This window comes from Triturus cristatus, chromosome 7, assembly GCF_964204655.1.
Source record: "Triturus cristatus chromosome 7, aTriCri1.1, whole genome shotgun sequence".
Lineage (NCBI taxonomy): Eukaryota > Metazoa > Chordata > Amphibia > Caudata > Salamandridae > Triturus > Triturus cristatus.
Window position 1 is genome coordinate 1,626,677,415 of NC_140590.1, and position 14,794 is coordinate 1,626,692,208.

The following is a 14,794-nucleotide window of genomic DNA, read 5'->3' on the forward strand; positions in this document are numbered from 1 at the left end:
AGAGGGAGTCAAAGTCAGCAAAAGTTTTCGAACTCTGCCCCCGGCATCCCTTGCATATATACATTTACAATAAGAATATCCTTTAAAGCAGGACGATGTAATTTAACGGCGAGGATATCAGGGCTGTTTGTGGGGATCTCCTCCAAACTATAGTTGGTTGATTGCCTAACCCAAAGTGTAAGGCCCCCCCGAGGGCCTACCTAGTTTTCCTCTCACAGCTGCTTTAAAAAAGTTTAAAAAACCTAAACGGTGGACGGGTTCAACAGCTCATGTCTCCTGAAAAGCCCAAATATCATACTCCTCCACAAAGTCTGACCACTCAGTTACCGGGAGTCTGCGCTGTAAACCTGCAATATTCCATGAAGCAAACATAAGCAAAGAAAGACGACTACTCTGGCCTGGCAAGAGATGAACAGCCACAGACTATAGGGGCTTCCAGCACAACTTCACCCTGTGATGTTTCCCTTCCCAAACCCAAATCCTCACACATGGGGATCACAGTGTCCGGCCTTTCTAAGTCGCCAAAAGCCACTATAAAACCACCAAGAGTCTCGCCATCAATGTTTTCCGGCCTATTACAACCCTCATCATCACAAAAAGCCATCCCAACATTGGGTTCAGGGCTTCCTATGGAGAGAGAAAGTCAATCCACCTGATCCAAAACTCCAAAACGGTTGTTTATGGGAATATTATATAGACAATCATTTAACCACCCCCTATTGCGCTCCCTGCTATCGTGCACTGTAGCCAACCATTTCTGCCTTCCCAAATAGTTTCCATGAGGGTAAAAATAGGAAAGAGGATGGGACTTGATACATGATGCGGTACCCTCAGTTCCCTGATCACAGATAAATTCTACGGCTCGTTTGTCTCTAAAGTTAAGGACAATACAATCACCTGTAGAATCCTTCTTTCGAGATCCTACCCAACCTACTCTACGCAGATGAATGATCTCACTATACACATGTAACGGTAAGGGTCTATGTTTGTTCAACCAATGTAAAGATTTATTCTTAAGTTCATCATAAGATTCCTGGGTATTACTGCCAAGCCCTGGAACCCCAGACAAAACCACTACATAGGGTGCACAATCTGGAGGTAAGTCCAAAAGGACCCCGTTGTGCTTTGGTACGTTTCGAGCACTGCTCATATGGCTTCCAGTACCAGCATCTCTTGGGGCAGGAGGATGAGGCCCCCTATCCTCATGAGATATGATATTTACCACTGCATCAGTATTAACAGGTGCATCAACCAACCTCGCAGTAGAAATATTATTGTTAGGAGATGGTGAAACACCTGCTTGCACAACTGGTAGCCCTGAGTTATTTAGAGAGGATTTCTGGCATGGCACCACCGTTGGTGCGGATAAACTCTCCACCTTTGTTGTTAGTATATTCATCGCATCGCCATACGAGCCCACCCTCGTATCGATGGCTCGGAGTTTTTCTTCAATACACATTAACCGCTCATTTAAGGGAGAGACAATTGAAGAAACCAAAATTCCCATTTCTTCCCAGAATCTAGCTCCCAAATTTAGGGAAGAAGCATCCCTTATTTCATTGGGTGGTGGTATCTGTGGCAAACCCATAGTGGAATTATTTATAGGGGGATCTGGAGGGTCACTATACTTCCCTTTCCCTTTTTTTGTACCATTATTTAATTTACCAACTTTGGCATTTGTCTGTCTCAATATACCTCCACCCCGTTTACGTGTACCTACATGAGCACCTAGGGGGGAGGGCACAGATTTATTTGGTAACAAGTGCGGTGTGGATCTCGTTGACACCCGTGATATCACAGGATTTGAAACAAAACTCTGTGATAATCCCACAGTTGCTGAGTGAACAGTCTGATCAGATAGGGGCAGAACTAAATCAGCCGAATGAGACTGAATTTGACCAACAGGTGAGGATTGGACCGGGGAGGGAACTCTAGCCAATCTCCCCAATGAGGAACGTTTTGTATGCTCCAATTCGAGAGATACACGGCGTTCCGCTAATGTGATCTCTTTGTCCAAAACCGAAGTTGCTCTTATAATAAAATTATCTAAAGTCCCAAGAACACCAGTGTTGGAGCCTCTCCCAGTTATTTCACGGCTGGCTGCCATAATCAGTTGATAAGTGATTGATCAAATGAAGAATACAAAAGCACAAAATACTATTAATAATAGTGATAATAATACACACAACCCCTGACACCGGGGCACAAACTAATATTTAAATAGGCCCGCCCTTGGCCCAAGTTTTTACTCCAACGCGTCGACTAAAAGGCCTCTTAACAGAAAGTCAATAGGCGTTTAAGAGACCCAATTTCAGGTAGGTTCAAATGGGGCGATCACGGAACTCCTGGAACTGTTAGACCTACACAGGCCTCCTTCATGTAGGGAAACGTCAGTATTATCAGCCCCCCTACACAAAAAGCGCAGGAAACACAGAACCTTGATGATGAATCCTTAAATCCTCACTTTTCCTCGGCAGTCACCCCAATCAAGCAGCCTTTACACCTATTATCACCCTGTTATCAATGCTGGTGTTGTAAGGATCCGTGTGAGATGTTCGAAGTCCTCACAAACTGTTCATCAATCTCAGCAGTCAGTCCTTAGGTACTGATCAGTAAATAAACACTCCCACGTACAAACAACAAGGATGGTCACAGTACCTTTTTCACGAATCTATGTAACAGCGCCAGAACCCATGAATTAGGAGGGTAGCCCTGCCCTGGCTCTTTCTGGCGATGACGGGCGAGGGACGGGCCCGCCCTTGGCCCGGGCTTTGCCCGGGCGAGCCAGCGCGTGTCCCACGCTGCGGGTGGCGCTTCCTGCTTATGAGGGCTTCCAACGCCCTCAGGTGACGTCCGGCACGCTCGTAGCGCTAGGCCCCCTGGGATTTGCGGTCCGGTTAGGCCGCGGTTTGATTGCTGTTTCCCTCACGGCTTGGAGTTTGGCAGGCCCAGGCAGGCGATTGAAAATAGGCAGCCGTTCCCCTCACGGCAAGTTGAAAAGTAGAAGTTTTAATAGTTCTATTAATTTACTTTAACAATGTTGTTCACGTGGACACAAATATTAATGCACACATTTATCCAACCCACCGTGGGATTAAGAGAAAGAAGATAAAAGCTATGTATCACTGCACAAACAGCAATGGTGGAGTTTACACTTTCCACGCAAATGCATGCTGCGCAACATGAAAGAGCCAGTTCACATCTCCGTCTACACTTTTAATGTGAAACAAAGTTCCATACCGTTTTCCCTGCATTATCCAGCCCAAGGATCAGTATGCAGTACTCGTCCTTCTGGAACACATACCTATACAGCCCCGACAATAAGGTATACATCCTGCAAAACAAGAGAGTAGTTACAGAACAATGCCTAGACCCATTAGGTGTACATCATTTATATATTTACTTTGTCTAAAACAGCACCAACATGAACACATTCCAATAACTTCAGAGTGCGTAGGACAATAGGATACATAAAGAATGTCAAAAATGATAAAAGGCCAGGTAATGCCATTTTTTTATTCTACATAGTATGTTAAATTCTGCAAGCAGTGGTTTGTTTTTATAGTGCTAGGCACAGAGGCCTAATTTAAGAGAGGGTTCTTGTCTGCTGCACTGGAGTGAATTGCTACTGCTCTAGTATCATATCCAACAGGTGTGTCAAGAAGTGCCTTACAGACAGCAGGAAAGAGATGTCACGCTCTGAATGCGAGTGGTGCCCAACCTCCCAAACTGCCCACAGACGTGAACCAGTTTCAATGTGTGTAACTTTAGCGCTACTCTAGTCGCAGTACCATGAGCTAAAGGCAGCCCATGCATAGTCTAAGTATGGTATAAAACTGTTACAAAAGAAATAAAATGTAAATGAAGAAACCCATTAATATGATCAAAATGTATGATGTAGGATTGAATCTCAAAGGAGTGATGGACCAGGTAGAAAGAATATAGTTCTTGTCAATCTGACAATCATCCAAGAAGGAGAGTAGTAGACCTCAAAGAAAGTGAGCTTCACAGAGAGTGAAATTACTTCCGGAAACGTGTATGGCTGCCTCTCCATTGACATTTTGCAGTTTTATGCAAGCTATGACTCAAAGTGTTTGCAGCTCTACGGATGTAGTTTTTGCTCATTACTTCCAAGGTAATGTCAATAGATCATTTTCTTTTCAAAAGCTTGTAGGCCAAATCCCAAGGTGGTTCTAAAGTATTCCACGGTTGTTTCACAAGTACCCAGTGGTGAAAAGTACACAATACTATTCAAAAGCTCATTTGGTTCCGCTCTTTGCACACCCCACAAAAGTTACGTCCAGTAATAAGGGCTCCAGAAGCCAAATCATTTCCCAAAAAGTTTCAATGATACTGGAAGCCAAGTGGGAAAGTGATTCTTGCGAGATCCGGCGCACCAGTAATCAGACTGCTGCAAAGGGGGGCAAAGTCAACTTCCGGTTGGATCAGTAGTTCTTAAGGGCAGACCTTCAGCTAGCTATTATGCCTTTGGATAGGATGCAGTCCCTGTTCTGTTCTCCCACTTCCCTTTATTATATTGTCAATTCAGTGCAGTGGCACCAGCCACCCCTTCCCTAGAGTCTTGTGTAAGGATTAAATCTAATATAGAGGAATCTTCCGATATATAGACTGTGTTATTGTGCTCAGTCCCTCTCCTCCTAACCTACCAAGGTCAGCTCCAGATCATCTACAAAAGGTCCTAAAGGGTCAGGCCACAGGGCAGTGGCATGGCATCTCCCAAGCACAAAGTGATGCAAGTCTTCACATTGCTTTGTGGCAGATTCGCTCACAGTCAATGGTCTCTTCCTACCTCCACCCCCAGGGCCTGGGCTAGACTTGCCTTAGACACAAAAAACAACTTGTGGCAGAGGGGGTCAGTGAGGTGATAACCATTGAATTGTCACGTTGTAACATTTATCACTGTTTGTACCCACCTTAGCGCCGGCCTAGAGTCAATACATGTTCTCAGGCAGGCCCAGTCTAACCAGAGGCATACTGAGAGCAAGAAAACACTGATCATAATAAGCGAAAAATTGGGACTGTAACCTCAGTAGTGGCAGCACTCCCAGTCAAAGGCTAAAGAAATTCAAAGAATCAAATTTAAAAAAAGGGCAATCAGGAGCCAGGTGGCTTTCCAATGAAGTTCTAAAACAGTGGGCTCTCTACTCTAAGGATATCCAGCGAACCACAACAAATCCAACTAGCAAGAACAAGTTACTCAACTCCTACTAAATCACTAAAAGAACCTGATCTTTGATGCCTTGATGGTGTACATTTATTCACACTGCACATGCATCTGGAGGGAGCGTACAGTTACTCAATCTTGGACTGGAGAGATGGTGCAGATTTTCACAGGGGTGTTTCATGTCTCAAGCACTACCAAAGTGCAGTGTTCCTCCTATCCAACACTAATCATTTGAGGTGTTAACATTTACTATCTTACTCCACCAACAAATGTATTTTGCTGACCTCTCTTGATGTGAGATAGATGCGTCCTTGCACTCTGTGTGTGAAGTCTAGGAGATAAGCACTATATTCAAACTACTGCAGAAGCTTGTGGACAGTGCTGCCTACAGCAATTATGAGGGACGCAAGGAATCTTGGCCAATCTGCAATGTGCTATTTTTACTAACAAAGACAACAGTTTATTCCCCCTTCCACCTCCTGGCTCTTTTCTTAGTCTCAGCAACTAATCTTGCTACAAATAACATCTCTGATCTGCTGAAAACAGACTGAATGGATTACTTGGAAAAAACATCTGGGCCAGCTTGCCTTTTTTATATTCTTCGACCATTGCAATTGCTCTGGATAGCAAAATGCATGCGAATTCCAAGTACTGTATCCGTCTTCTAACCCAACATTTAGTTGCACTTACTGATACATTATTTGTGTCCTATTGCTCTTTATTTAGAGAAGGATTCGAAAAATGACAAAATAGCACTGTAGATACATATGCTTAGCAAAGTCCTGCCATTTAGTGTTGCTTTATAACATACAAGTTTTCTTCGAAGAAGACCTAGTCACAAAATGCGGTGCGAGGACTCCTCTTGGTGTACTTTGTGCATGGGCCATGACTTCGTGTTAGACTGTTTTTACCCACCATTGGGTTCAGACGTGCATCAAGTGGGTTCAGAATTCATTGTGTCCTGAATGCCTTTTTGTCAGTCTTGTTCTGTTACTTTTCAATCTCATCGCGTCTGATTCAAGCAAGCTCCAGCACTTTTGTACCCACCTTCAGCAGCGTAAAAGACTGCTGTCGATGCTCAGATGTGTCCAGGCCCTCGTGCCCTTTTGGCAAAGAGAACTGCACAGTGCTTAATTTGAGCCAGTGGTTTCCAGTGCTGAGCACCAGCACTTAATCATCAACACCGGTGCTTTACGAGGAGATTAAGTAATTTGCCCAGAATCACAGGATGTTGAGCTGACACAGAGACTCTTACCTTGTTCCCCAGTTCCGCAGTCTGCAGCTCTGGCCATTACGCCACATCCTCTCCACACTTTCATGGTTAGTAGTTGGTTCTGTTTTAGGCGGTGCTAACAGGAGAAATGGGCTGGTGCAAGCTGCCTCGTGACGAGAGACCCGGCACTTATTTATTTTTACAAATTAACCTCTGTCAGCCTACAGTCCTTTGTCAGAAAATGGTGCGTGGGTAATGGAACAGACACCAGTGTGCAGCTTGTGCATGTCCCCCAACCACGACGACTCCTTGTCAGTCATGCCTCGGATCCAAGAAGACACTCATGTAGCAAAGAAAACAGTGCTGGGCACACAGGAAGATGTACCAGCAGAGCACTTTGGAAAGCCTGGGCATGTTTGGGGAATAAGATCTTCTTGGCGCCTAAGAAAAATAACACGCGGGCCTGCCTAGTCTACAAGCTACGCAACCAACAACCAGTCCGGAAACAGCATCCCCCGGAGAGTCTGACAACAAGCAGATGGAGAATGTCGACACAGCTCCATGATCAGCCCTCTCATCAACACCACGCCCAGGGTTGTGAGATTGTCTTCGGCCTCTAAGTCCCATCTCTGCTTTTGTAATCTACACAACATATAGGGATGGCTTGCAGAAAAGTTAAGATCTGGATTTGGGAACACCGGCGCAATGTAAGGTGCAAAAACACCACAACTAGAATGACTAATCATTACATCTTGAGTGGCCAGACAACAGCGGACTTAAAGTGGGTGGTGCGTGAACACTTGGATGAAAACACAAGGAATCCAGAGGAAGCATTCTTTGAGAAGGAGCACAGGTGGATTTACCACCTTGGCACCCATACTCAGGGCATACATTATGAGATTCCATGCACCTTAATGGACAGATAAAGGGAGGTCTTGAGGCACCTTAGAAGTCAGATTAGGTGATATGCACGTCTGCAGATGAGAGCAAAACAGAGTGATGGATATGGGCAGTATCTGGGCACTGCACAACATATGCCATAATCCGCATTCTTCAAGTACACCAGATGACATTTATAATAGGGATTCTCGGGAAAACACCCCCCTATGGGGTATAGTAGGAAACCGTCACCTCTAGAAGTATAAACATAGGTAAAAACTGGTGAGAAAATCGAGACAGTATGAAGACTAAATAACTTATTTCCAAATACTGGAATGTATGTTTATATAATTAAAACACTTATCAGGCCAAGCACATTTAAAAGTAATACATCCAACCAGCATCAGAGATATTTTTTGGGCATAAATGATTTTTGATATAAAGTAGCAACAACAAGGTGATAGTTACCATCTTCACATCCTAATAATGGGTTACGAAAACTAGTGTGAGAGTTTTTGGGTACTTTTTGGCAATAACAAGGAGAAGAGGCAAAATGATCCCTTAGCGTATAATCGCGTCATCATAAGCGATGACATATGGACGCAGATCGCCACAAACTAAGAAATAGCGATCTCCCGCATTTATCCAACAAGATTCAGGTAGCGGGGAGAGAGTTTATGTGAAACAATGGGTCTGGACCTTTGAAGAGTTAAGTATAAATGAGCAAAACCTATCCAGCACAGCCATCCACTCTTCTTTCTGATGTAATATACTTAACTGATGAGGTCATCGCCGGTGGGTTCTCACTGCAAGCTGTGACTACAGGGCCGACCCCTTCAAGCATTCCTATGGGACCTGATATAAGAGGATTGCATGTTTGTGTGTTGCAAAATTCATAAGAGATGAATGGGCAACCAGACTGTTGTTCCATTGTCCTTTGAAACACAGTCACATCATGCTATGATTGCCACGGAGATTAATTTATGATAACTCACTGTTACGCAGTGCACTTCAGAATAAGTTACTATCGAATGTCTTAGCTAAGTCGCAACAGTACTTGATTGGGAGAGCATGGTTTCTTCCGCAGAATACCAAGAACTAGGATGCAGTGTTCACAAAACACATCACAGAAAACACGGATTAGTGACCTTGATGGCAAACAACATAAATGCAATTATTTTGTCTTTTTACCCACCAGAACAATACTGAGAAAGTACCTTAGGAGGGTTCGTAGGAAGCGTGGTATGCGAGAATGAACGCATGGGTTTGAATGGAATGGCACAGAGTATGGCGCATTGATCCAGTAATTCCAAATAGGACCGCAAGTAGGGATCCAATTACTCGGTCTGATGAAAGCCAACTGACCAATTCAGGAGTACTTAAGCTGAAACATCTAGACCTCAGATGCAGAAGTAGATCATTTCTTCCAATATGATTGACCTGCGTTTTTACTCTGCCAGCGGTCCTATGAAACGAATTAAAAAATGCATAGCGATATTGCAGGATACCCAGGGGCAATTTTAATTATAGATTAGCCTAGAAGACACCAAAGAGTACCCTTGAATTTCAAGGTTAAGCCCAGCTGTACACCCTCTTGTATCTGGGTGAGGACTTGATAATTAAGCATGCCACTAGAGAAACCACAGTGAGTGAGAATCCTTATAAAACAAGCATTGGCATAACCAATAGGTCTCGCTTTTGGGACCTTATAAGTATTAAGTTATGCAGCACAATATCCTTGGTGCAACAACAACTGTTGCATGGCTAAACACTGATAAGGTCCCAAAGGCGAGACCTATTGGCTATGCCAATGCTTGTTTAAACGTATGCTGATACAATTTTGTACAATCTCACGCATACACACATTCAAATACACATACACTGGTGAAGGCTCGCAGACACACAAACAGTATGTACATGCTCTCAGACATACACATCAGGTGAAACTTACCCGAGGCAGTCCTTGACATGCACTTGTGTGTGAGGTTTTGTTGGCGTTTGGTTGCACCTAGTTCCGGGATGTAGTTGAAGGAGAACAGTGTACAGAATAGGGGCGTTGAAGCAGAATGAAGAGGCAGGACAAAATGGACGGGGTGAAAGTGAAGAGAGGGCAAAGAAGGGAGAATGGATTGAGATGCAGATAGAGAACAGAATAAGGAGGGTGAAAAGAAGGAGAGAAGTAATTTGAATAGGTAGAGGGGAAGAATAAGAGAAAGATGGGTTGTGTGGAGGAGATTCAATAGAAAACCTGGGAGAACAAAGAGGGCAGAGTTAGGGGAGAAGGAAACCATGAAACAGGAGAGGACAGGAAGCGTAACCGAATGAGAGAAGAAATCTGAATAGAGAACTAAGGCAGAATTCGAATTGGGGCAGAAGCTAATGAAAGAAATGGCAGAATGAAAGAGAGACAGAATACATACAAGAGAATAAGCCCACAAAGCAGCCAATACACAGAGCTCCAAGGTAAAATGATGTCCAGCGAGTCCTACAAAGCCAGAATGACTCGCTGGGCAACATTAGAACCCTAAACAAAGCAGGATACTATGACATCAAGGAATGTCAAGGAAAACCACATACTTAAAGAAAACGTAACCCACAAATACAACATGCTGATACTCCTGAAAAGCCAGGAGGGCTGCCAGTTAGATGTAAACCTAACCTTCACTGTCCTTTGATTCTGAAAAGCCAGCACAGTTGTCTGTCTATCACATGTGCTTACCGGAGCTTCACTGTGCATTAAATATGCCACCATGTGTACACAATTAATTAATGGATTAGTCACAGAACAATGAAACGTAGTGCGCTATGTTATATTAGTGAGGCATTTTAAACGGGATGTATTTCATCAGAACATTAATATATAATATAATATGGGCTAAACATCTACTGTTGCATTTGTGTCACAACACATCGGTTGTTCAAGATGTGTGACAAAGCAGTGTTTTAAACAGAATTATAGAAGTACAGGTACTCAGAATAGAAAGAAACGAATTGCTCTAAGACGTGCGGGCACTGCCTCATTACATATATTGCAGCAGTGCTGAGAAGTGAAGATACTCTACCATTCAAACTAACGAACTGCAGGTACTCAGTACCTGCCCATTAAAAGCACGGTGAGAAAAGGACATCGACATCAGGTCAGCATCCAGTGAGTCATCTCCCCATGCCTAAAAACATGATTCTGAACGTATGTAACGTAATATAGTGCTCATGTAAAGCGCTTCAATGACCTTGTGCCGAGTTCGCGCAATATACAACTGTAAATGAAGGTCAGTAGTGCACCGCCCGAAATCGGAAGTCAAGAAAAGTTCCTCCATGTGTTTCTGGCTCACTCGAGTATGCTTCAGTACTTCCTGCACTCGCCAGTACCGGTCTGGGCCTCTACTCCGTATCCAACGTGACAAACTAAGGAACACCATACTTCGGTTGGCAGGGACCACCGGTCAACAATTTCTCGTGACTGTACGGTATTCAATACCCTATATCCGCTCTCTTTATTCCATTTTTAACGGACGGCGTTCGCCCAGAAATTAAAGCGGACACAAACGGAGACAGGAACGCGCACAGCCAATGGAACAGAAAGAACCCCTGCCCCTAGTTGGAGGGAGTGTTGCGATCTTGCATTGGTTAGAAGAGCTATGTATTGTTGGATTGGCTAGCTGAGCTCTGTCCGCTTTTTACTGACTGAGAGTCTGCGAAGATTGTCCTTGGCTGGTGATTGGCTAAAAATATTTTTTTACATTTCTAAGTGGCTGTGATTTTCCCTATACGTGTGCGTGACTCTGAGATTCATGTAACTTTATTGTTATTTTCGTTGCCTCCGTAAGTGGGCGGGTCCTTTAAATAAACACATATATCTGTTTTTATGAGACATTCATGGGTATTGAAGTACCAGTGAAGTTCCAGTGTTCCGTTTGAGTTTGGTAAGCATCCTTTCCTCTAAGCTGCTATTAGAGATTGTGGCCTTACAGACAGATTTTGGAGCTGGAGAACCAGGTTTGAGGTTCGGCGCAGCTTCTTGTGATTCTGGGCAAATCACTTAATCTCTCCATGCCTACTAAAAAATGAATGTGCTGTAACACAACTGGTGTTTATGTAAAGCACTCCAATACCTTCGGGTCGAGTTTGCGCTATATAAATCTGCAAAAAATAAAAAAATTCCGATCTGCAAGAGCCCATTACAGACTGCTTTAAGCACTCATTTACACATCACCTTGACTTGTTCTTATTTAGACCGTGGAGAAAGGCAGCCGTTTCAAGCCACTAATTAATTAGGTGAGACTGGACTTATTCTGCACCACGCCTTTCTGTACACTCATTTCTTCTCTCTTCTTGACTTTCGCTAGAAGTTGAAGGCCTGCCTCTTCGAGTAAGCCCCCAAGGGCTGCTAGAAACACCTTCTACGGAGCGCATGGATACCCTGACAGGTGATTCCAGCCGAGCGCTAGAAAAAACACATATAACATATAAACACCGATAGCATATAAGCAGTATACTGTTTATACCTCGCTATGATGTGCTAGTGTTGCAGGGGAGGCGAGTGCCAGCTAACGACCCCACTTGCTCTATCGTTGTTGTGTACATGTGCAAGGGAGTCTTTGTTCTGTTGCTTAGAGCTCTCAAGTTTCACAGGTCCAAGCACTACTAACTCGTCCGGTTCAGGTTTTGTACTGTCGTAAGGACCCAGGGAGCTTCATAATTATTACTGTATGGTAGCATGCGTGGTGGCAACCAGATTTGGTGCAGTGCATGTACTTGCAGCATACAGTTGTGGTTGCAGGTTTGAAGATAAGATTGCTAGCAGCAAGTACAACAAACATTGGCCGCGCGGCCGTAAAAGTAACGCAGCCACGCAGCCGTGAAAGCAAAAATGATCGCGATCCCGAGGACGTACCCTGTGGTGGGGAAGGGGCGGAGCACTGAGCGCTGCAAAAGTGAAAGTGATCGCGAGTGTGCCTGCGAGCCATGTGGCCGCCCCGCAAAAGTGAAAGTGATGCGCTTCAGTGATGCCCTTAATGAGGAAAATATAGGAATGCCAGATGGCAGTTGCGCGCGTGCACACGCACATAACTGCAAGCTTGAGGCCAGCAAAAGCCTTTGGTAGCACTTTGAAAACCCACTTACTAAATGTCTCGCAGTGCAGCGCATGCGCTGGCTCAGGCGAGACCTAAAAACACGAGGAATTTCTTGAAGGGTACATTGTAGTTGCTGTCCCCCATTACAGTGTACTCACTCCCCTTTCATTTTCTGGTCCATTTCACCAAGCCAGGGCCCCAAAAGAAGACCCACACCGATGTAGAGCACCCCTCCCAAGAGAATATGGTATCGCGCTCCAACCACAGACGCAGAGAAAAGCCAAGGCAATGGCCCCTGCTGTTTCAAGATCAGGTTAGCACCAGCAAAAACCGAGCAAGCCTCCACCCAAAGATGTCCAACCTGATAAGCTGTTGAGCAAGAGTAGTTCCAAGGGATAAACAAGACCCTGTCAAAGCTGAACCCCGATACAACATCGAAGCTGGAAGCCCAGCCGACCTAGCAGCCTCAGTCAATGCCTATAGGTGAGGATGTTGAGGGTTCAATCCTTAAGAGGCTCCAACAAGAACCGGACCCCAGGAAGAAGCGCCGATTTATCCCTCCATTTACAGGCAAGATCATTGCAAAACAGCTTTGGAGACCCTTCCTCGAAAGAGAAGTCTGGCCTTCGAGGGGTTCAGGGGAGGAAAGAGTCTTCCAAATCCCCTCCTCCCATGCCAGCACAGAAGAAGCGCTAGGACAAAGCCACCAGTCCCCTTCCTCTGCCACACAGCCCACCAGGAAGAGGTTTTCCCCGGAATCCCTCGAAAGGCGGTAGGACAAAGCCACCAGTCCCCTTCCTCTCCCACCACCACAATGCCCATGCACACCCCCACTGCCTCTGCCAGAGTCACTCACGGTCCTCTCTTTCATACTCAGAGCCAGGTAAACCTTGTAGCCCTTTTAACCTTTATGACAAACCATCAGGCCAAGGTCCCACTGATGATCCCTGGGATGACTGTAAAGTTGGTCCCCCCCAAGTGGCCCCGATCTAGACCATTGCCCAGTGAAGGCCTCACTACCGGCTGGCACCTTGGCCTATCATTGGGTGATTCACTGGGCCACAGCCTTTCACAAAGCGGACATGCATGTTGACCAGGAACAGGATGACTTTCTTGCAGTGACTCAAAATCAGAGAGAACCATTACATTCAGCCCAATGCTTAAGGGTATGCTAAAATCTGCTCCAGCTCACTTTAAGGAGCCTGTCACAGTAAGGATAGTAACCCAGAGAGTCGAAAAGACGTTCAGACCCATTCCTATGGCTCTTTAGAGCCCATCCTCGACCTAAGGAGGCCCTTCAGCGCTACATATTATCAGAACATTTTTGTATGACAACTCTGCAAGATATACTATCACAAAGGGGAGACAAGAGGGGCGTTATGGAGCTCACACCTGCCCTTACTAACTCAAACAAACACAAAAATTGGCGTGATACCCTCAGAGAAATAATGTTTGCTTAATTAGCAAATCAGCAGGTTAGTACCAGAGACCCAATTAGTTCTCTGTGTGCTGCTAGTTGTTTGTTACCTAAATTCAAGGCAATTCCAAGAATTGAAGGATGGCTCACTCACGTAATGGGACATGCTTCATCATTTGCCACCTCGTCCCACCCTGGTAAGATGTTACTACCAGGGCGGACTCAACCTCAGAATGGGGCTTTTCTGAGGGAGTTTTTAGATATTTCTTTTCTCGGGACAATGTTTTAGGTCCAGTTTAGGACTTTATAAACCATGGGCTAATCCACTAAAGTATCCTTTAATTTGGTGGTATCCCTGATTGATTAAATGATTACCAAGGGGTAAATACAGGAGGCATGCTTACGTGTACTGACCTGTAAGCGTCACTATACTATACATATAATTATGCCAACATGTTTCTACCTCTAATCAGCCGTGGGTCTAAGGCATTCGTCAGGGGCGTGTCTATTCCCCCTACACTGCAATTAGTAAGTGCTGGGTGGGCTTAGATATAAACAGAGGACCTACCTCTCAACTGGTGTCATAATTAGTGATAAACTATGAGATAAATACAAAAAGCAGCAAATGTGGTTCATGAAATAGGTGATCAAGGAGTTACAGTTGGCTTAACTTAGCACAATATTCGACCAGAGAGATGGTCGCTTTTACCAAAATGTTTAAAATATGTAGCAATGTATGACACAAATAAATTAACAACAGATACGTGATTAGGGTGAGTAGACTAACTCTATCCTTTGGTGACATACAGAAGGTTAGTCTCATGCATATCATATAACAATGCAGTGGTCAAAATGAAGAAAGCAGAAAAAATTAACTACATAGAACTATTTAGCTAGGTGCTTAAGGTCTGTTCAGGGTGGGTCTCTTCTGTAGTCACACTCTTGAGTCACAAATAGATTTATAAGATAGAGTTTAGACAGATATCAAGTCTATGGAAAACACCAGGGAATGTTGAAAAAAATTA

General features: G+C 44.5%; 1 protein-coding gene across 5 annotated transcripts in view; it reads right to left on the minus strand.

Annotated features, from left to right (window-relative positions):
• The window catches only part of ARFRP1 (ARF related protein 1), a 366,770-nt gene that overhangs the window by 41,078 nt on the left and 310,898 nt on the right, over positions 1 to 14,794 (minus strand). For all 5 annotated transcript variants that reach the window (XM_085619615.1, XM_085619612.1, XM_085619611.1 and 2 more), the window contains one exon: positions 3,241 to 3,334. In XM_085619615.1, the coding sequence (XP_085475741.1) occupies positions 3,241 to 3,333 (93 nt within the window). In that variant the 5' untranslated portion in view covers position 3,334. The remainder of the gene's footprint in view (positions 1 to 3,240; positions 3,335 to 14,794) is intronic.